This window comes from Oncorhynchus nerka, linkage group LG27 (assembly GCF_034236695.1).
Source record: "Oncorhynchus nerka isolate Pitt River linkage group LG27, Oner_Uvic_2.0, whole genome shotgun sequence".
Lineage (NCBI taxonomy): Eukaryota > Metazoa > Chordata > Actinopteri > Salmoniformes > Salmonidae > Oncorhynchus > Oncorhynchus nerka.
The window spans coordinates 96653239-96674137 of record NC_088422.1 but is presented as its reverse complement, the minus strand read 5'-3'; the positions used below and the strand labels follow the sequence as shown (position 1 = coordinate 96674137).

The following is a 20899-nucleotide window of genomic DNA, read 5'->3' as shown; positions in this document are numbered from 1 at the left end:
AAGGTCTCTGTCCCTGTGCCTGTTTAGCTGGGGCCTGCTGCTATAATGAAGGTCTCTGTCCCTGTGCCTGTTTAGCTGGGGCCTGCTGCTGTAATGAAGGTCTCTGTCCCTGTGTCTGTTTAGCTGGGGCCTGCTGCTGTAATGAAGGTCTCTGTAACTGTTTAGCTGGGGCCTGCTGCTGTAGTGAAGGTCTCTGTGTCTGTTTAGCTGGGGCCTGCTGCTATAATGAAGGTCTCTGTCCCTGTGCCTGTTTAGCTGGGGCCTGCTGCTGTAATGAAGGTCGATGTGCCTGTTTAGCTGGGGCCTGCTGCTGTAGTGAAAGTCTTTGTCCCTGTGTCTGTTTAGCTGGGGCCTGCTGCTATAATGAAGGTCTCTGCCCCTGTGCCTGTGTCGCTGGGGCCTGCTGCTATAATGAAGGTCTCTGTCTCTGTGCCTCTTTAGCTGGGGCCTGCTGCTGTAGTGAAGGTCTCTGTGCCTGTTTAGCTGGGGCCTGCTGCTGTAGTGAAGGTCTCTGTGCCTGTTTAGCTGGGGCCTGCTGCTGTAATGAAGGTCTCTGCCCCTGTGCCTGTTTAGCTGGGGCCTGCTGCTGTAGTGAAGGTCTCTGTCCCTGTGCCTGTTTCACTGGGGCCTCCTGCTGTAGTGAAGGTCTCTGTCCCTGTGCCTGTTTAGCTGGGTCCTGCTGCTGTAGTGAAGGTATCTGCCCCTGTGCCTGTTTAGCTGGGGCCTGCTGCTGTAGTGAAGTTCTCTGTGCCTGTTTAGCTGGGGCCTGCTGCTGTAGTGAAGGTCCCTGTGCCTGTTTAGCTGGGGCCTGCTGCTGTAGTGAAGGTCCCTGTGCCTGTTTAGCTTGGGCCTGCTGCTGTAATGAAGGTCTCTGTCCCTGTGCCTGTTTAGCTGGGGCCTGCTGCTGTAGTGAAGGTCTCTGTGCCTGTTTAGCTGGGGCCTGCTGCTATAATGAAGGTATCTGTCTCTGTGCCTCTTTAGCTGGGGCCTGCTGCTGTAGTGAAGGTCTCTGTGCCTGTTTAGCTGGGGCCTGCTGCTGTAGTGAAGGTCTCTGTGCCTGTTTAGCTGGGGCCTGCTGCTATAATGAAGGTCTCTGCCCCTGTGCCTGTTTAGCTGGGGCCTGATTTTGTAGTGAAGGTCTTTGTCCCTGTGCCTGTTTAGCTGGGGCCTGCTGCTGTAATGAAGGTCTCTGCCCCTGTGCCTGTTTAGCTGGGGCCTGCTGCTGTAGTGAAGGTCTCTGTCTATGTGCCTGTTTAGCTGGGGCCTGCTGCTGTAATGAAGGTCTCTGCCCCTGTGCCTGTTTAGCTGGGGCCTGCTGCTGTAGTGAAGGTCTTTGTCCCTGTGCCTGTTTAGCTGGGGCCTGCTGCTGTAGTGAAGGTCTCTGTCTATGTGCCTGTTTAGCTGGGGCCTGCTGCTGTAATAAAGGTCTCTGTCCCTGTGCCTGTTTAGCTGGGGCCTGCTGCTATAATGAAGGTCTGTCCCTGTGCCTGTTTAGCTGGGGCCTGCTGCTGTAATGAAGGTCTCTGTCCCTGTGCCTGTTTAGCTGGGGCCTGCTGCTGTAATGAAGGTCTCTGTCCCTGTGCCTGTTTAGCTGGGGCCTGCTGCTATAATGAAGGTCTCTGTCCCTGTGCCTGTTTAGCTGGGGCCTGCTGCTGTAATGAAGGTCTCTGTCCCTGTGCCTGTTTAGCTGGGGCCTGCTGCTGTAATGAAGGTCTCTGTAACTGTTTAGCTGGGGCCTGCTGCTGTAGTGAAGGTCTCTGTGTCTGTTTAGCTGGGGCCTGCTGCTATAATGAAGGTCTCTGTCCCTGTGCCTGTTTAGCTGGGGCCTGCTGCTGTAATGAAGGTCTATGTGCCTGTTTAGCTGGGGCCTGCTGCTATAATGAAGGTCTCTGTCCCTGTGCCTGTTTAGCTGGGGCCTGCTGCTGTAATGAAGGTCTCTGTAACTGTTTAGCTGGGGCCTGCTGCTGTAGTGAAGGTCCTTGTGCCTGTTTAGCTTGGGCCTGCTGCTGTAATGAAGGTCTCTGTCTTTGTCCCTGTTTAGCTGGGGCCTGCTGCTGTAATGAAGGTCTTTGTCCCTGTTTAGCTGGGGCCTGCTGCTGTAGTGAAGGTCTCTGTCCCTGTGCATGTTTTGCTGGGGCCTGCTGCTATAATGAAGGTCTCTGCCCCTGTGCCTGTTTAGCTGGGGCCTGCTGCTGTAGTGAAGGTCTCTGTCCCTGTGCCTGTTTAGCTGGGGCCTGCTGATATAATGAAGGTCTCTGTCCCTGTGCCTGTGTCGCTGGGGCCTGCTGCTGTAGTGAAGGTCTCTGTCCCTGTGCCTGTTTCGCTGGGGCCTGCTGCTGTAGTGAAGGTCTATGTCTCTGTGTCTGCTTAGCTGGGGCCTGCTGCTGTAGTGAAGGTCTCTGTGCCTGTTTCGCTGGGGCCTGCTGCTGTAGTGAAGGTCTCTGTCCCTGTGCCTGTTTCACTGGGGCCTGCTGCTGTAATGAAAGTCTCTGTGCCTGTTTAACTGGGGCCTGCTGCTGTAGTGAAGGTCTCTGTGCCTGTTTAGCTGGGGCCTGCTGTTGTAATGAAGGTCTCTGCCCCTGTGCCTGTTTAGCTGGGGCCTGCTGCTGTAATGAAGGTCTCTGTCCCTGTCCCTGTTTAACTGGGGCCTACTGCTGTAATGAAGGTCTCTGTGCCTCTTTAGCTGGGGCCTGCTGCTGTAGTGAAGGTCTCTGTGCCTGTTTAGCTGGGGCCTGCTGCTGTAGTGAAGGTCTCTGTGCCTGTTTAGCTGGGGCCTGCTGCTATAATGAAGGTCTCTGCCCCTTTGCCTGTTTAGCTGGGGCCTGATTTTGTAGTGAAGGTCTTTGTCCCTGTGCCTGTTTAGCTGGGGCCTGCTGCTGTAATGAAGGTCTCTGCCCCTGTGCCTGTTTAGCTGGGGCCTGCTGCTGTAGTGAAGGTCTCTGTCTATGTGCCTGTTTAGCTGGGGCCTGCTGCTGTAATGAAGGTCTCTGCCCCTGTGCCTGTTTAGCTGGGGCCTGCTGCTGTAGTGAAGGTCTTTGTCCCTGTGCCTGTTTAGCTGGGGCCTGCTGCTGTAATGAAGGTCTCTGCCCCTGTGCCTGTTTAGCTGGGGCCTGCTGCTGTAGTGAAGGTCTCTGTCTATGTGCCTGTTTAGCTGGGGCCTGCTGCTGTAATAAAGGTCTCTGTCCCTGTGCCTGTTTAGCTGGGGCCTGCTGCTATAATGAAGGTCTCTGTCCCTGTGCCTGTTTAGCTGGGGCCTGCTGCTGTAATGAAGGTCTCTGTCCCTGTGCCTGTTTAGCTGGGGCCTGCTGCTGTAATGAAGGTCTCTGTCCCTGTGCCTGTTTAGCTGGGGCCTGCTGCTATAATGAAGGTCTCTGTCCCTGTGCCTGTTTAGCTGGGGCCTGCTGCTGTAATGAAGGTCTCTGTCCCTGTGCCTGTTTAGCTGGGGCCTGCTGCTGTAATGAAGGTCTCTGTAACTGTTTAGCTGGGGCCTGCTGCTGTAGTGAAGGTCTCTGTGTCTGTTTAGCTGGGGCCTGCTGCTATAATGAAGGTCTCTGTCCCTGTGCCTGTTTAGCTGGGCCCTGCTGCTGTAATGAAGGTCTATGTGCCTGTTTAGCTGGGGCCTGCTGCTATAATGAAGGTCTCTGTCCCTGTGCCTGTTTAGCTGGGGCCTGCTGCTGTAATGAAGGTCTCTGTAACTGTTTAGCTGGGGCCTGCTGCTGTAGTGAAGGTCCTTGTGCCTGTTTAGCTTGGGCCTGCTGCTGTAATGAAGGTCTCTGTCTTTGTCCCTGTTTAGCTGGGGCCTGCTGCTGTAATGAAGGTCTTTGTCCCTGTTTAGCTGGGGCCTGCTGCTGTAGTGAAGGTCTCTGTCCCTGTGCCTGTTTCGCTGGGGCCTGCTGCTATAATGAAGGTCTCTGTCCCTGTGCCTGTTTAGCTGGGGCCTGCTGCTGTAGTGAAGGTCTCTGTCCCTGTGCCTGTTTAGCTGGGGCCTGCTGATATAATGAAGGTCTCTGTCCCTGTGCCTGTGTCGCTGGGGCCTGCTGCTGTAGTGAAGGTCTCTGTCCCTGTGCCTGTTTCGCTGGGGCCTGCTGCTATAATGAAGGTCTCTGTCCCTGTGCCTGTTTAGCTGGGGCCTGCTGCTGTAATGAAGGTCTCTGTCCCTGTGCCTGTTTAGCTGGGGCCTGCTGCTGTAATGAAGGTCTCTGTCCCTGTGCCTGTTTAGCTGGGGCCTGCTGCTATAATGAAGGTCTCTGTCCCTGTGCCTGTTTAGCTGGGGCCTGCTGCTGTAATGAAGGTCTCTGTCCCTGTGCCTGTTTAGCTGGGGCCTGCTGCTGTAATGAAGGTCTCTGTAACTGTTTAGCTGGGGCCTGCTGCTGTAGTGAAGGTCTCTGTGTCTGTTTAGCTGGGGCCTGCTGCTATAATGAAGGTCTCTGTCCCTGTGCCTGTTTAGCTGGGCCCTGCTGCTGTAATGAAGGTCTCTGTAACTGTTTAGCTGGGGCCTGCTGCTGTAGTGAAGGTCCTTGTGCCTGTTTAGCTTGGGCCTGCTGCTGTAATGAAGGTCTCTGTCTTTGTCCCTGTTTAGCTGGGGCCTGCTGCTGTAATGAAGGTCTTTGTCCCTGTTTAGCTGGGGCCTGCTGCTGTAGTGAAGGTCTCTGTCCCTGTGCATGTTTTGCTGGGGCCTGCTGCTATAATGAAGGTCTCTGCCCCTGTGCCTGTTTAGCTGGGGCCTGCTGCTGTAGTGAAGGTCTCTGTCCCTGTGCCTGTTTAGCTGGGGCCTGCTGATATAATGAAGGTCTCTGTCCCTGTGCCTGTGTCGCTGGGGCCTGCTGCTGTAGTGAAGGTCTCTGTCCCTGTGCCTGTTTCGCTGGGGCCTGCTGCTGTAGTGAAGGTCTATGTCTCTGTGTCTGCTTAGCTGGGGCCTGCTGCTGTAGTGAAGGTCTCTGTGCCTGTTTCGCTGGGGCCTGCTGCTGTAGTGAAGGTCTCTGTCCCTGTGCCTGTTTCACTGGGGCCTGCTGCTGTAATGAAAGTCTCTGTGCCTGTTTAACTGGGGCCTGCTGCTGTAGTGAAGGTCTCTGTGCCTGTTTAGCTGGGGCCTGCTGTTGTAATGAAGGTCTCTGCCCCTGTGCCTGTTTAGCTGGGGCCTGCTGCTGTAATGAAGGTCTCTGTCCCTGTCCCTGTTTAACTGGGGCCTACTGCTGTAATGAAGGTCTCTGTGCCTGTTTAACTGGGGCCTGCTGCTGTAGTGAAGGTCTCTGTGCCTGTTTAGCTGGGGCCTGCTGTTGTAATGAAGGTCTCTGCCCCTGTGCCTGTTTAGCTGGGGCCTGCTGCTGTAATGAAGGTCTCTGTCCCTGTCCCTGTTTAGCTGGGGCCTGCTGCTGTAGTGAAGGTCTCTGTGCCTGTTTAGCTGGGGCCTGCTGCTGTAGTGAAGGTCTCTGTGCCTGTTTAGCTGGGGCCTGCTGCTATAATGAAGGTCTCTGCCCCTTTGCCTGTTTAGCTGGGGCCTGATTTTGTAGTGAAGGTCTTTGTCCCTGTGCCTGTTTAGCTGGGGCCTGCTGCTGTAATGAAGGTCTCTGTCCCTGTGCCTGTTTAGCTGGGGCCTGCTGCTGTAGTGAAGGTTTCTGTCCCTGTGCCTGTTTAGCTGGGGCCTGCTGCTGTAGTGAAGGTCTCTGTCCCTGTGCCTGTTTCGCTGGGTCCTGCTGCTGTAGTGAAGGTCTCTGTCCCTGTGCCTGTTTCGCTGGGGCCTGCTGCTATAATGAAGGTCTCTGCCCCTGTGTCTGTTTAGCTGGGGCCTGCTGCTGTAGTGAAGGTCTTTGTCCCTGTGTCTGTTTAGCTGGGGCCTGCTGCTATAATGAAGGTCTCTGCCCCTGTGTCTGTTTAGCTGGGGCCTGCTGCTATAATGAAGGTCTCTGCCCCTGTGTCTGTTTAGCTGGGGCCTGCTGCTGTAGTGAAGGTCTTTGTCCCTGTGCCTGTTTAACTGGGGCCTGCTGCTGTAGTGAAGGTCTTTGTCCCTGTGCCTGTTTAGCTGGGGCCTGCTGCTATAGTGAAGGTCTCTGTCCCTGTGCCTGTTTAGCTGGGGCCTGCTGCTGTAATGAAGGTCTCTGTCTCTGTGCCTGTTTAGCTGGGGCCTGCTGCTGTAATGAAGGTCTCTGTCTCTGTCCCTGTTTAGCTGGGGCCTGCTGCTATAATGAAGGTCTCTGCCCCTGTGCCTCTTTAGCTGGGGCCTGCTGCTATAATGAAGGTCTCTGTCTCTGTGCCTGTTTAGCTGGGGCCTGCTGCTATAATGAAGGTCTCTGTCTCTGTGCCTCTTTAACTGGGGCCTGCTGCTGTAGTGAAGGTCTCTGTCCTTGTGCCTGTAAAGCTGGGGCCTGCTGCTGTAGTGAAGGTCTCTGTCCCTGTGCCTGTTTAGCTGGGGCCTGCTGCTATAATGAAGGTCGTTGTGCCTGTTTAGCTGGGGCCTGCTGCTGTAATGAAGGTCTCTGTGCCTGTTTAGCTGGGGCCTGCTGCTATAATGAAGGTCTTTGTGTCCCTGTGCCTGTTTAGCTGGGGCCTGCTGCTGTAATGAAGGTCTTTGTCCCTGTGCCTGTTTAGCTGGGGTCTGCTGCTGTAGTGAAGGTCTCTGTCCCTGTGCCTGTTTAGTTGGGGCCTGCTGCTGTAGTGAAGGTCTCTGTCCCTGTGCCTGTTTCGCTGGGTCCTGCTGCTGTAATGAAGGTCTCTGTCCCTGTGCCTGTTTCACTGGGGCCTGCTGTAATGAAAGTCTCTGTGCCTGTAATGAAGGGCCTCTTTGTGTCCCTGTGCCTGTTTAGCTGGGGTCTGCTGCTGTAATGAAGGTCTTTGTCCCTGTTTAGCTGGGGCCTGCTGCTGTAGTGAAGGTCTCTGCCCCTGTGCCTGTTTATCTGGGGCCTGCTGATATAATGAAGGTCTCTGTCCCTGTGCCTGTTTAGCTGGGGCCTGCTGCTGTAGTGAAGGTCTCTGTGCCTGTTTCGCTGGGGCCTGCTGCTGTAATGAAGGTCTCTGTCCCTGTGCCTGTTTCGCTGGGGCCTGCTGCTGTTTAGCTGGGGCCTGCTGCTGTAGTGAAGGTCTCTGTGCCTGTTTAGCTGGGGCCTGCTGCTGTCTCTGTGCCTGTTTAGTGAAGGTGAAGGTCTATGTCCCTGTGCCTGTTTCGCTGGGGCCTGCTGCTGTAATGAAGGTCTCTGTGCCTGTTTAACTGGGGCCTGCTGCTGTAATGAAGGTCTCTGTGCCTGTTTATCTGGGGCCTGCTGCTGTAGTGAAGGTCCCTGTGCCTGTTTAGCTGGGGCCTGCTGATATAATGAAGGTCTCTGTCCCTGTGCCTGTGTCGCTGGGGCCTGCTGCTGTAGTGAAGGTCTCTGTCCCTGTGCCTGTTTCGCTGGGGCCTGCTGCTGTAGTGAAGGTCTCTGTCCCTGTGCCTGTTTAGCTGGGGCCTGCTGCTGTAGTGAAGGTCTCTGTGCCTGTTTCGCTGGGGCCTGCTGCTGTAGTGAAGGTCTCTGTCCCTGTGCCTGTTTAGCTGGGGCCTGCTGCTGTAGTGAAGGTCTCTGTCCCTGTGCCTGTTTCGCTGGGGCCTGCTGCTGTAATGAAGGTCTCTGTGCCTGTTTAGCTGGGGCCTGCTGCTGTAATGAAGGTCTCTGTCCCTGTGCCTGTTTAGCTGGGGCCTGCTGCTGTAGTGTAGGTCTCTGTGCCTGTTTAGCTGGGGCCTGCTGCTGTAATGAAGGTCTCTGTGCCTGTTTAGCTGGGGCCTGCTGCTGTAATGAAGGTCTCTGTGCCTGTTTAGCTGGGGCCTGCTGCTGTAATGAAGGTCTCTGTGCCTGTTTAGCTGGGGCCTGCTGCTGTAATGAAGGTCTCTGCACCTGTGCCTGTTTAGCTGGGGCCTGCTGCTGTAGTGAAGGTCTATGTCCCTGTGCCTGTTTAGCTGGGGCCTGCTGCTGTAATGAAGGTCTCTGTGCCTGTTTAGCTGGGGCCTGCTGCTGTAATGAAGGTCTCTGTCCCTATTTAGCTGGGGCCTGCTGCTGTAATGAAGGTCTCTGTGCCTGTTTAGCTGGGGCCTGCTGCTGTAGTGAAGGTCTCTGCCCCTGTGCCTGTTTAGCTGGGGCCTGCTGCTATAATGAAGGTCTCTGTGCCTGTTTAGCTGGGGCCTGCTGCTGTAATGAAGGTCTATGTCCCTGTGCCTGTTTCGCTGGGGCCTGCTGCTGTAATGAAGGTCTCTGTGCCTGTTTAGCTGGGGCCTGCTGCTGTAATGAAGGTCTCTGTGCCTGTTTAGCTGGGGCCTGTTGCTGTAATGAAGGTCTCTGTGCCTGTTTAGCTGGGGCCTGCTGCTGTAGTGAAGGTCTCTGTGCCTGTTTAGCTGGGGCCTGCTGCTGTAATGAAGGTCTCTGCACCTGTGCCTGTTTAGCTGGGGCCTGCTGCTGTAGTGAAGGTCTATGTCCCTGTGCCTGTTTAGCTGGGGCCTGCTGCTGTAATGAAGGTCTCTGTGCCTGTTTAGCTGGGGCCTGCTGCTGTAGTGAAGGTCTATGTCCCTGTGCCTGTTTAGCTGGGGCCTGCTGCTGTAATGAAGGTCTCTGTGCCTGTTTAGCTGGGGCCTGCTGCTGTAATGAAGGTCTCTGTGCCTGTTTAGCTGGGGCCTGCTGCTGTAATGAAGGTCTCTGTGCCTGTTTAGCTGGGGCCTGCTGCTGTAATGAAGGTCTCTGTGCCTGTTTAGCTGGGGCCTGCTGCTGTAGTGAAGGTCTCTGCCCCTGTTTAGCTGGGGCCTGCTGCTGTAGTGAAGGTCTCTGTGCCTGTTTAGCTGGGGCCTGTTGCTGTAATGAAGGTCTCTGTGCCTGTTTAGCTGGGGCCTGCTGCTGTAATGAAGGTCTCTGTGCCTGTTTAGCTGGGGCCTGCTGCTGTAATGAAGGTCTCTGTGCCTGTTTAGCTGGGGCCTGCTGCTGTAGTGAAGGTCTCTGTGCCTGTTTAGCTGGGGCCTGCTGCTGTAATGAAGGTCTCTGTGCCTGTTTAGCTGGGGCCTGCTGCTGTAGTGAAGGTCTCTGTGCCTGTTTAGCTGGGGCCTGCTGCTGTAATGAAGGTCTCTGTGCCTGTTTAGCTGGGGCCTGCTGCTGTAATGAAGGTCTCTGTGCCTGTTTAGCTGGGGCCTGCTGCTGTAATGAAGGTCTCTGTGCCTGTTTAGCTGGGGCCTGCTGCTGTAATGAAGGTCTCTGTGCCTGTTTAGCTGGGGCCTGCTGCTGTAATGAAGGTCTCTGTGCCTGTTTAGCTGGGGCCTGCTGCTGTAATGAAGGTCTCTGTGCCTGTTTAGCTGGGGCCTGCTGCTGTAGTGAAGGTCTCTGTGCCTGTTTAGCTGGGGCCTGCTGCTGTAATGAAGGTCTCTGTGCTTGTTTAGCTGGGGCCTGCTGCTGTAATGAAGGTCGCTGTGCCTGTTTAACTGGGGCCTGCTTCTGTAATGAAGGTCTCTGTGCCTGTTTAGCTGGGGCCTGCTGCTGTAATGAGAGAGCCACTTACTCACTCTCTCCCCGCATTCCAGGAGATTTTTTATTTTCTTTCCGATTGTATAGGCTGTAACATTTCAAAATCCAAATTGCGGGTAATAAACATCTTTGGAAGCAACTACGGTTGTCACTGTTAAAGAGAGGAGGTTCTCAGCAACTACGGTTGTCACTGTTAAAGAGAGGAGGTTCTCAGCAACTATGGTTGTCACTGTTAAAGAGAGGAGGTTCTCAGCAACTACGGTTGTCACTGTTAAAGAGAGGAGGTTCTCAGCAACTACGGTTGTCACTGTTAAAGAGAGGTCACTGTTAGGTTCTCAGCACTGTTAAAGAGAGGAGGTTCTCAGCAACTACGGTTGTCACTGTTAAAGAGAGGAGGTTCTCAGCAACTATGGTTGTCACTGTTAAAGAGAGGAGGTTCTCAGCAACTACGGTTGTCACTGTTAAAGAGAGGAGGTTCTCAGCAACTATGGTTGTCACTGTTAAAGAGAGGAGGTTCTCAGCAACTATGGTTGTCACTGTTAAAGAGAGCAGGTTCTCAGCAACTATGGTTGTCACTGTTAAAGAGAGGAGGTTCTCAGCTTTCTGTAGGTGTAGTTTTTATTTCTCAACTCTCAGTAAGCTATTTTACAACCAAGATATTTAATATGGCTTTGAGATACGCAGCTGGAGAAATGCGAATCGGACGTTGCATCGGCCATAGCCTCATTGGGTAATAGGCTACAACTGCAATGTTTTTTTTGGACATTGAATTTAGTGTTGGAATCTTACATGGTCACCATCAGTGGGTATTATGTTTAGAGTTAGCGATCAAGCTAATATTTTTGGAGTTTCCACTTACTCAGGTGGTGAAATAGTCCCAAATAAATCAGCCTATGATATTATTGCACATTAAAGATGTGGGCAAATGTATCTCTATTGAACAAAAAGAAAATGCAAAAACCCAGCTATAACGACTATTTGTCCCAAAATTTATGACATCACTGGATTGGTTGAATCATGCTGCATTCCTGCATGGACATGTTAGATGAAACAACTTATTTCTGTAATACCATCTCAGTAGTCTGTCTATAACTACATCACTTTATCAGATGATTACTAATGGGTCATATCTGTAATACCATCTCAGTAGTCTGTCTATAACTACATCACTTTATCAGATGATTACTAATTGGTAATATCTGTAATACCATCTCAGTAGTCTGTCTATAACTACATCACTTTATCAGATGATTACTAAGTGGTCATATCTGTAATACCATCTCAGTAGTCTGTCTATAACTACATCACTTTATCAGATGATTACTAAGTGGTAATATCTGTAATACCATCTCAGTAGTCTGTCTATAATCTCAGTAGTCTGTCTATAACTACATCACTTTATCAGATGATTACTAAGTGGTAATATCTGTAATACCATCTCAGTAGTCTGTCTATAACTACATCACTTTATCAGATGATTACTAATTGGTCATATCTGTAATACCATCTCAGTAGTCTGTCTATAACTAAATCACTTTATCAGACGATTACTAATTGGGAGCCCCGATCACAGACCGTGTGTTTTTTGTTCCAGAGGGATTCGCTTCCTGCAGATCCTGCGTATGCTTCATGTGGACCGGCAGGGAGGGACGTGGCGTCTGCTGGGCTCTGTGGTCTTCATCCACAGGCAGGTTAGTTTGGGTCCTTGAAAAGCTCTATATAAATACCATGTATTCTAATTATTATGAGTTGTTCACTGCACAGATTAACAGAGTTGACTAACACTAACACACACTCCTAATTTAATGTTGAGCGACAAACTTTTATTAATACATTTATTCCTCTCTAGATAACTATGTTAAATAAGTTGTCTTGTGTGTGTGTGTGCGCATGCCTTTGTGTGTGTGTGTGTGTGGATGCCTTTGTGTGTTTGTGCCTTTGTGTGTGTGCGTGCATGTGTGTGTGCGTGCGTGTGTGTGTGCGTGTGTGTGTGTGCCTTTATGTGTGTGCGTGCATGTGTACGTGCGTGTGTGTCTGTGTGTATGTGTGCGTGCGTGTGTGTGTGTGTGCCTTTATGTGTGTGCATGCATGTGTACGTGCGTGTGTGTCTGTGTGTATGTGTATGTGTGTGTGTGTGTGTGCGTGTGTGTGTGTGCCTGTGTGCGTGTGTGTCTGTGTGTATATGTGCGTGTGTGTCTGTGTGTATATGTGTGTGTGTGCCTGTGTGTGTGTTTCCAGGAGCTCATCACCACGCTGTACATTGGTTTCCTGGGGCTCATCTTCTCCTCCTACTTTGTGTACCTGGCAGAGAAGGATGCTGTGGACAGCAATGGAGCCAATGAGTTCGGGAGCTACGCTGACGCCTTGTGGTGGGGGGTGGTAAGGCTGCTGTGTGTGTGTGTGTGTGTGTGTGTGTGTGTGTGTGTGTGTGTGTGTGTGTGTGTGTGTGTGTGTGTGTGTGTGTGTGTGTGTGTGTGTTTCACAGGAGGTTGGTGACACCTTAATCAGGGAGGACAGGCTCGTGGTAATGACTGGAGCGGAATCAGTGGAATGGTATCAAACACATGGTTTCCATGGTTTCCAGATATTTGATGCCATTCCATTGGCTCCGTTACAGCCATTTATAATGAGCTGTCCTCCTCTCAGCAGCCTCCACTGGTGTGTGTGTGTCTGGCTTCACTTAACAGGGCAGGAGTCTGGGATGACTCTCCTAGCAGTCTTTTGTCTTTTGCAGGTGACCGTCACAACTATAGGCTATGGAGACAAGGTGCCTCAGACGTGGATCGGTAAAACCATTGCATCGTGTTTCTCAGTCTTTGCCATCTCCTTCTTCGCCCTACCAGCTGTGAGTGCAATCAGGTGGAAAGATACTGTTTGTTCATCAGTAACACCACTCTTAGAAAAAAAAGGGTTATTTGTTTGTCCCCATAGGATAACCTTTTTTTCGTTCCAGGTAGAACCCTTTGGAGGTTCTACTTGGAACCCAAAATAGTTATTTTCAGAGGGTTCTCCTTAGGGGACAATTGAAGAACCCTTTATGGTACTAGGTAACACCCCTACTTTTCTAGTGTAGTAATCCTCTGCATTTGTTTGCAGGGGATCCTGGGTTCAGGCTTTGCACTGAAGGTTCAACAGAAACAGAGACAGAAGCACTTCAACAGACAGATCCCTGCAGCTGCCATTCTCATCCAGGTGAGTCTGACAGGGACAGTCCCAGTGGAACTGGCATCAGTGTGCTAGATAAGCAACATTAGCTTCCTTCTCTCCAACTACAACTCAGAGTAAACTGTCTGTTCCACAGCTCAAACCTGGGGCCCTCTGCCTCGCTAACACGCTTGACCGCCCCCCTTGACAACGTACGAACCAGTTGAGCTATAGAAAAGGATCCCATTCGATGGCACAATTGGCGACATTTCAAGCTAGCCGTGAAGTGAGCTTTTCGGCCCGTTCTTATCTCTGTTATACCAGCATGCTCTTTTACTTCACAACAACTGTTGCATTTCAGAAAACCTGTTAGTCTGGAGATGCTGTGGAGCTTGGTTAGGTAGATGCATTCCTCACTATTCCTTAAAAGTACCTTCATCTCGAGTCAACTGTGGTGTAGATTCTAGTAGTCACCTGCAGTGTTAATGTCTGTTTACTTCCTGACCACATTCCCTGTCCAGACTTCGTGGAGGGTCTTTGCTGTGGAGAACCCTGACTCGGCCACCTTCAAGATGTTTGTGAGGAGGAGACCTGCTCTGCTCAGCTCCTCTGTATCCAGTCCCAAGCCCAAGAAAACGGTCAGCTGTCCATATAGAATCACTGGTTATCAGATGCTATTTCATTCATTCATTCATTCATCAATCCATTCTTCTACCCATCCATTTATCCACCCACCCATCCATTCACCCATCCAGCCAATCCGCTCTCCGTCCGTCCATTGACCCACCCACCCATCCATTCATCCACCCACCCACCCACCCATCCATCCATCTGTCCATCCATCCATCCTTCATGCATCTATCCACCCATCCATTCATCTATCCGTCCATCCATCCATTCACCCACTGTCCGTATACCCACCCACCCATCCATCCATCTGTCCATCCATCCATCATTCATCCATCATCTATCCACCCACCCATCCATCCATCTGTCCATCCATCCATCATTCATCCATCATCCATCCACCCCTCCCCATCCATCCATCTGTCCATCCATCCATCATTCATCCATCATCTATCCACCCACCCATCCATCCATCTGTCCATCCATCCATCATTCATCCATCATCTATCCACCCACCCACCCATCCATCTGTCCATCCATCCATCATTCATCCATCATCCATCCACCCCCACCATCTGTCCGTCCATCCATCTGTCTATCCATCCATCCCATCCATCCATCATCATCCATCATTCATCCATCATCCACCCCCCCCACCCATCCATCCATCTGTCCATCCATCCATCATTCATCCATCATCTATCCACCCACCCACCCATCCATCTGTCCATCCATCCATCATTCATCCATCATCCATCCACCCCCCCACCCATCCATCCGTCCATCCATCTGTCCATCCATCCATCATTCATCCATCATCCATCCACCCCCCACCATCCATCCGTCCATCCATCTGTCTATCCATCCATCATTCATCCATCATCCATCCACCCCCACCATCCATCCGTCCATCCATCTGTCTATCCATCCATCATTCATCCATCCATCCATCCACCCCCGTCCACCATCCTATCCCATCATTCATCCATCATCCATCCACCCCCCACCATCCATCCGTCCATCCATCTGTCTATCCATCCATCATTCATCCATCATCCATCATCCATCATCCATCCATCTGTCTATCCATCCATCATTCATCCATCCCATCCACCCCCCACCATCCATCCATCCATCCATCTGTCTATCCATCCATCATTCATCCATCATCCATCCACCCCCCACCATCCATCCGTCCATCCATCTGTCTATCCATCCATCATTCATCCATCATCCATCCACCCCCACCATCCATCCATCCATCCATCTGTCTATCCATCCATCATTCATCCATCATCCATCCACCCCCCACCATCCGTCCGTCCATCCATCTGTCTATCCATCCATCATTCATCCATCATCCATCCACCCCCCCACCATCCGTCCGTCCATCCATCTGTCTATCCATCCATCATTCATCCATCATCCATCCACCCCCCCACCCATCCATCCGTCCGTCCATCCATTCACGTCTGTCCCTCTGTAAACAGGTGAAGCTGAGGAGGAAGTTGAAGAGCAGTGAGAAGGACGACGGGCCTGGTTCTCCCACTGTTCCCAGTATCTCCTACGACTCAGTGTTCAATAGTGGGAGGGAGCTCAGCTCTGATGTCTACAGCACTGTGTGTACAGGTAGGAGAGGGGTACTCTCTTATATATATTTACACTGCATCTTAGTGGCTTGGAGTAACCTAAAGGGGCAGTTCACCCCCATTTTAATGGCACTCTGCCAGGGGTTATCAGAGCCAATTCCATTTCTGTCAAATGAATTATGATTAATTTTATGAATGTATTAGACATTTCCCACGGTTTTCAACACATTCTCTATTCTCTTTACCTCTCTGTTTCTCTTTCTCCCCCTCTCTCTTTTTCCCTATCTGCTGTTTCTGGCTTCTGTTTAGCTGAAGCACTAGGATGTGGTGAGCTCCTGTTAGTGTCCACTCCTCCTGTCCAGTCACTTTTACTGTCCTCTTGACCAATCACTGTCACTGTTACTGTCCTCTTGACCAATCACTGTTACTGTCCTCTTGACCAATCACTGCATCTGTTACTGTCCTCTTGACCAATCACTGCATCTGTCACTGTCCTCTTGACCAATCACTGCCACTGTTACTGTCCTCTTGACCAATCACTGCATCTGTCATTGTCCTCTTGACCAATCACTGCAGCTGTCCTCTTGGCTAATCACTGTCTCGGTTACTGTTATATCTGTCTCTCACTGCCTGCTCCTTCGCTACATGTGTGTATAGGTATATAACCCTTTAGTCAGTCAACTGCAGATAAATCAGTCTTCAGTTGAATGTGTTGGTTCCAGCACATTGAGGTTGTAGTGGTTCTGGAACCCCCTTCAAAATGTCTCAGTTGTGCCACCCTTCTATCTTGTTATCGTGATTATCTTAGTAGCTTGTTGGTGTTTCAGGCTGGGTATCTATGAAGCACGTTGACAACTGCTGATGTAAAGAGGGCTTTATAAAAATATGTTTGAATGCATACAAAGATAACCCCAACCCATTGCCCCCTAAGTCCCCATCCATCCACCTGCTGCAATCCTCCGTCCCCACCCAGAAACCATGCTTCCCATCCCGCCTAGCCCCCACCCCCCTCCATGACCCGTAGAAAGCATGCCTCCACAGCCTTTCCCATCCCACCCAGAGGATGATGTATCTACTAGATTGCTAGCTACATGATCCTCTTGTGTGTTTGTCTCCATCCCTCCCTTCCCTCCTCTTCTTGGTCTCACAGATACCCAGCAGTCCTGGACCTCTCTTTCCTCCCTTACGTTCAGCTCTCCACTCCCAGGTAACAAAGCACTGAGCTGTTTTGTTTTCGCTACAGAAATATACAAATGTGAAAGGGTTGCAATGGATTTTTAAAAATTACATTATAAGATCATAGGGAAATCTTCTGTCACTTGGCTATGCATATTCTGAGTGTGTGTGTGTGTGCGTGCGTGCTTGCGTGGGACTGTATGTGTTGACAGTGAAAAAGACCCCTGGTTTGTTGGAGGTGCAGCACCCTCGTCCCCTCCAGAGGAACAGCAGCTTTGGGGACGATCTGGACCAGGAGGACCAGTGTGTTCTGACCCCAGTCACCCACGTGTCACAGTCAGTTTGTTTCCCTTTCAGTCTGTCGTCTATCACCCACGTGTTACAGTCAGTCTGTTTCCCTCTCAGTCTGTCGTCTATCACCCACGTGTCACAGTCAGTCTGTTTCTCTTTCAGTCTGTCGTCTATCACCCACGTGTCACAGTCAGTCTGTTTCCCTTTCAGTCTGTCGTCTATCACCCACGTGTCACAGTCAGTCTTTTTCTCTTTCAGTCTGTCGTCTATCACCCACGTGTCAGTCAGTCTTTTTCTCTTTCAGTCTGTCGTCTGTTTCCCGTTCAGTCTGTCGTCTATCACCCACGTGTTACAGTCAGTCTGTTTCCCTTTCAGTCTGTCGTCTATCACCCATGTGTCACAGTCAGTCTGTTTCCCTTTCAGTCTGTCGTCTATCACCCACGTGTCACAGTCAGTCTGTTTCCCTTTCAGTCTGTCGTCTATCACCCACGTGTCACATTCAGTCTGTTTCTCTTTCAGTCTGTCGTCTATCACCCACGTGTCACAGTGAGACAATGACATCATCATTAGCCGGTTCTCTGATTGGTTCCTTCATAATGACATTGTTATAACCCTGCTCTCTAAGTGGTCTATTCATAATGACGTCATCATATCCCTGCTCTCGGATTGGTCCCTTCATAATGACATTGTTATAACCCTGCTCTGTGCTTGTGCCTTTCGAAATGACATCATTATAACCCTGCTTTCTGATTGGTCCCATCAGAATGACATCATTCCAGTGAGTCTGTTTCCCTTTCAGTCTGTGCTCTATTTCCAGCCTGAGCCTCAGTTACCCTAACAGCTGTTGAGCCTCAGTTACCCTAACAGCTGTTGAGCCTCAGTTACCCTAACAGCGGTTGAGCCTCAGTTACCCTAACAGCTGTTGAGCCTCAGTTACCCTAACAGCGGTTGAGCCTCAGTTACCCTAACAGCTGTTGAGCCTCAGTTACCCTAACAGCTGTTGAGCCTCAGTTACCCTAACAGCTGTTGAGCCTCAGTTACCCTAACAGAGGTTGAGCCTCAGTTACCCTAACAGCGGTTGAGCCTCAGTTACCCTAACAGTGGTTGAGCCTCAGTTACCCTAACAGCGGTTGAGCCTCAGTTACCCTAACAGCTGTTGAGCCTCAGTTACCCTAACAGCTGTTGAGCCTCAGTTACCCTAACAGCGGTTGAGCCTCAGTTACCGTAACAGCGGTTGAGCCTCAGTTACCATAACAGCTGTTGAGCCTCAGTTACCGTAACAGCGGTTGGGCCTCAGTTACCGTAACAGCAGTTGGGCCTCAGTTACCGTAACAGCGGTTGGGCCTCAGTTACCGTAACAGCGGTTGGGCCTCAGTTACCATAACAGCGGTTGAGCCTCAGTTACCGTAACAGCGGTTGGGCCTCAGTTACCGTAACAGCGGTTGAGCCTCAGTTACCGTAACAGCGGTTGAGCCTCAGCAGCGTTGAGCCTCATTTACCGTAACAGCTGTTGCGCCTCAGTTACCCTAACAGCGGTTGAGCCTCAGTTACCGTAACAGCGGTTGAGCCTCAGTTACCGAAACAGCGGTTGAGCCTCATTTACCGTAACAGCTGTTGCGCCTCATTTACCCTAACAGCGGTTGAGCCTCAGTTACCCTAACAGCTGTTGAGCCTCAGTTACCCTAACAGCTGTTGAGCCTCAGTTACCCTAACAGCGGTTGAGCCTCAGTTACCCTAACAGCTGTTGCACCTCAGTTACCCTAACAGCTGTTGAGCCTCATTTACCCTAACAGCTGTTGCGCCTCATTTACCCTAACAGCGGTTGAGCCTCAGTTACCCTAACAGCTGTTGAGCCTCAGTTACCCTAACAGCTGTTGAGCCTCAGTTACCCTAACAGCGGTTGAGCCTCAGTTACCCTAACAGCTGTTGAGCCTCAGTTACCCTAACACCTGTTGAGCCTCAGTTACCCTAACAGCTGTTGCACCTCAGTTACCCTCACAGCGGTTGCACCTCAGTTACCCTAACAGCTGTTGCACCTCAGTTACCCTAACAGCTGTTGAGCCTCAGTTACCGTAACAGCGGTTGAGCCTCAGTTACCGTAACAGCGGTTGAGCCTCAGTTACCGTAACAGCGGTTGGGCCTCAGTTACCGTAACAGCGGTTGAGCCTCAGTTACCGTAACAGCGGTTGAGTCTCAGTTACCGTAACAGCGGTTGCAACTCTCTTGATGATGACTAACCTTGTCTGATACCTGAAGATTTAGCTCCCTGAGGACACACACAGATAGACACAAAGACGCATGCGCACACACACTCACAAATACACACAAACGCACTTGCATAGTATGCGTACCATGGGCATGGTGAAAGCCACTGTGATATAGACCTCTGTGAGAAAAGTGGTGTAAATGAGGCTGAGTTCCTGTCCCTGAAGGCTCCATACTAAACAGTGAGGTAATGGGTCAGGCTGGCTATTGCATGCAGGGACATCATTAACTGGGGACCCTCTCTCTGCCCCATTGCCTGCTAAACCCCTTGAAACCAGCACGGCCCCATTGAACAATGCTCCTTAATTAAACAAGCAGGGACCACTGTGTTCCCGAGTGATGCAGCGATCTAAACCAGTCCCTGGTTCAAATCCAGGCTGTATCATATCTGGCTGTGATTGGGAGTCCCATAGGGTGGTGCACAATTTTTTATTTTTTTATTTCACCTTTATTTAACCAGGTAGACTAGTTGAGAACAAGTTCTCATTTACAACTGCGACCTGGCCAAGATAAAGCAAAGCAGTTTGACACATACAAAAACACAGATTTACACATGGAATAAACAAACATACAGTCAATAATGCAGTAGAAAAAGTCTATATACAGCATGTGCAAATGAGGTAGGATAAGGGAGGTAAAGGCAATAAATAGGCCATGGTGGCGAAGTAATTACACTATAGCAATTAAACACTGGAATGGTAGGATGTGCAGAATATGAATGTGCAAGTTGAGATACTGGGGTGCAAAGGAGCAAGATAAATAAATAAATACAGTATGGGGATGAGGTAGATTGAATGAGATATTTACAGATGAGCTATGTACAGGTGCAGTGATCTGTGAGCTGCTCTGACAGCTGGTGCTTAAAGCTAGTGAGGGAGGTAAGAGTCTCCAGCTTCAGAGATTTTTGCAGTTAGTTCCAGTCTTTGGCAGCAGAGAACTGGAAGGAGAGGCGGCCAAAGGAAGAATTGTCTTTGGGGGTGACCAGAGAGCTATACCTGCTGAAGCGAGTGCTACGGGTGGGTGCTGCTATGGTGACCAGTGAGCTGAGATAAGTCAGGGCTTTACCTAGCAGAGACTTGTAGATGACCTGGAGCCAGTGGGTTTGGTGATGAGTAGGAAGCGAGGTCCAGCCAACGAGAGCATACAGGTCGCAGTGGTGGGTAGTATATAGCTTTGGTGACAAAACGGATGGCACTGTGATAGACGGCATCCAATTTATTGAGTAGAGTGTTGGAGGCTATTTTGTAAATGACATCGCCGAAGTCGAGGATCAGTAGGATGATCAGTTTTACAAGGGTATGTTTGGCAGCATGAGTGAAGGATGCTTTGTTCCGAAATAGGAAGCCGATTCTAGATTTAATTTTGGTTTGGAGATGTTTAATGTGAGTCTGGAAGGAGAGTTTACAGTCTAACCAGACATCTAGGTATTTGTAGTTGTCCACATATTCTAAGTCAGAACCGTCCAGAGTAGTGATGCTGGAGGGGCAGGTAGGTGCAGGCAGCGATCGGTTGAAGAGCATGCATTTAGTTTTACTTGCACTTGGCCCAGCATCATCCAGGTTTGGCCGGGGTAGGCCGTCATTGTGAATAATAATTTGTTTTTAACTGACTGGCGTAGTTAAATAAAGGTTAAATGTACAAAATTGTTTAAAAAAAATTATAATCACTTTCTAGGCATATTAGACTGATTTATCCTTCACTAACATGGCTGCCATAATCAGCACACTGTGTAACTATGAGGATCTATGACATCAGGTCCTCTAGTGATCTCTGTGTGTTTATAGGCTAATGGTTTTACCCTGATAGGCTACTGTCAGGTACAGTAAGGTATATCATTGGTTTATTGGGGCCTGTGACTCCAACAATGGGTAGCTGCTGGCTATAGATAGATAGATGCAGGCTTATTATGGGCAGATTTTGCTCAGATGACACAGCAGTTATTTGAGATTTGTAAAACGTTCCTGGATCTTCCTACTGGCCTTTAATGTTTCTTGCAATTGTTTTGATGAGTTAACATGTGGTGTATTTTGACCAACAAGATAAGGTTCCTGTTTATCTTATCCTGATTGCAGTGGTGGGCAGTCAAGGAGGTAGCTCTTTTCTTTCCTGTCAGGGGAGGGCACTGGAGAGGAGGTAGCTCTTTTCTTTCCCATCAGGGGAGGGCACTGGAGAGGAGGTAGCTCTTTTCTTTCCCATCAGGGGAGGGCACTGGAGAGGAGGTCCCATCAGGGGAGGGCACTGGAGAGGAGGTAGCTCTTTTCTTTCCCATCAGGGGAGGGCACTGGAGAGGAGGTAGCTCTTTTCTTTCCCATCAGGGGAGGGCACTGGAGAGGAGGTAGCTCT

The 20899-nt window shown here is 50.6% G+C and overlaps 1 protein-coding gene across 1 annotated transcript in view; it reads left to right on the top strand.

Annotated features, from left to right (window-relative positions):
* Positions 1 to 20899, top strand: part of kcnq1.1 (potassium voltage-gated channel, KQT-like subfamily, member 1.1) — a 68575-nt gene that overhangs the window by 30043 nt on the left and 17633 nt on the right. The window contains exons 3-9 of the mRNA XM_065012386.1: positions 12199 to 12309; positions 12561 to 12656; positions 13130 to 13246; positions 14726 to 14864; positions 15134 to 15151; positions 15975 to 16031; positions 16213 to 16336. Coding sequence (XP_064868458.1) covers positions 12199 to 12309; positions 12561 to 12656; positions 13130 to 13246; positions 14726 to 14864; positions 15134 to 15151; positions 15975 to 16031; positions 16213 to 16336 — 662 coding nt within the window. The remainder of the gene's footprint in view (positions 1 to 12198; positions 12310 to 12560; positions 12657 to 13129; positions 13247 to 14725; positions 14865 to 15133; positions 15152 to 15974; positions 16032 to 16212; positions 16337 to 20899) is intronic.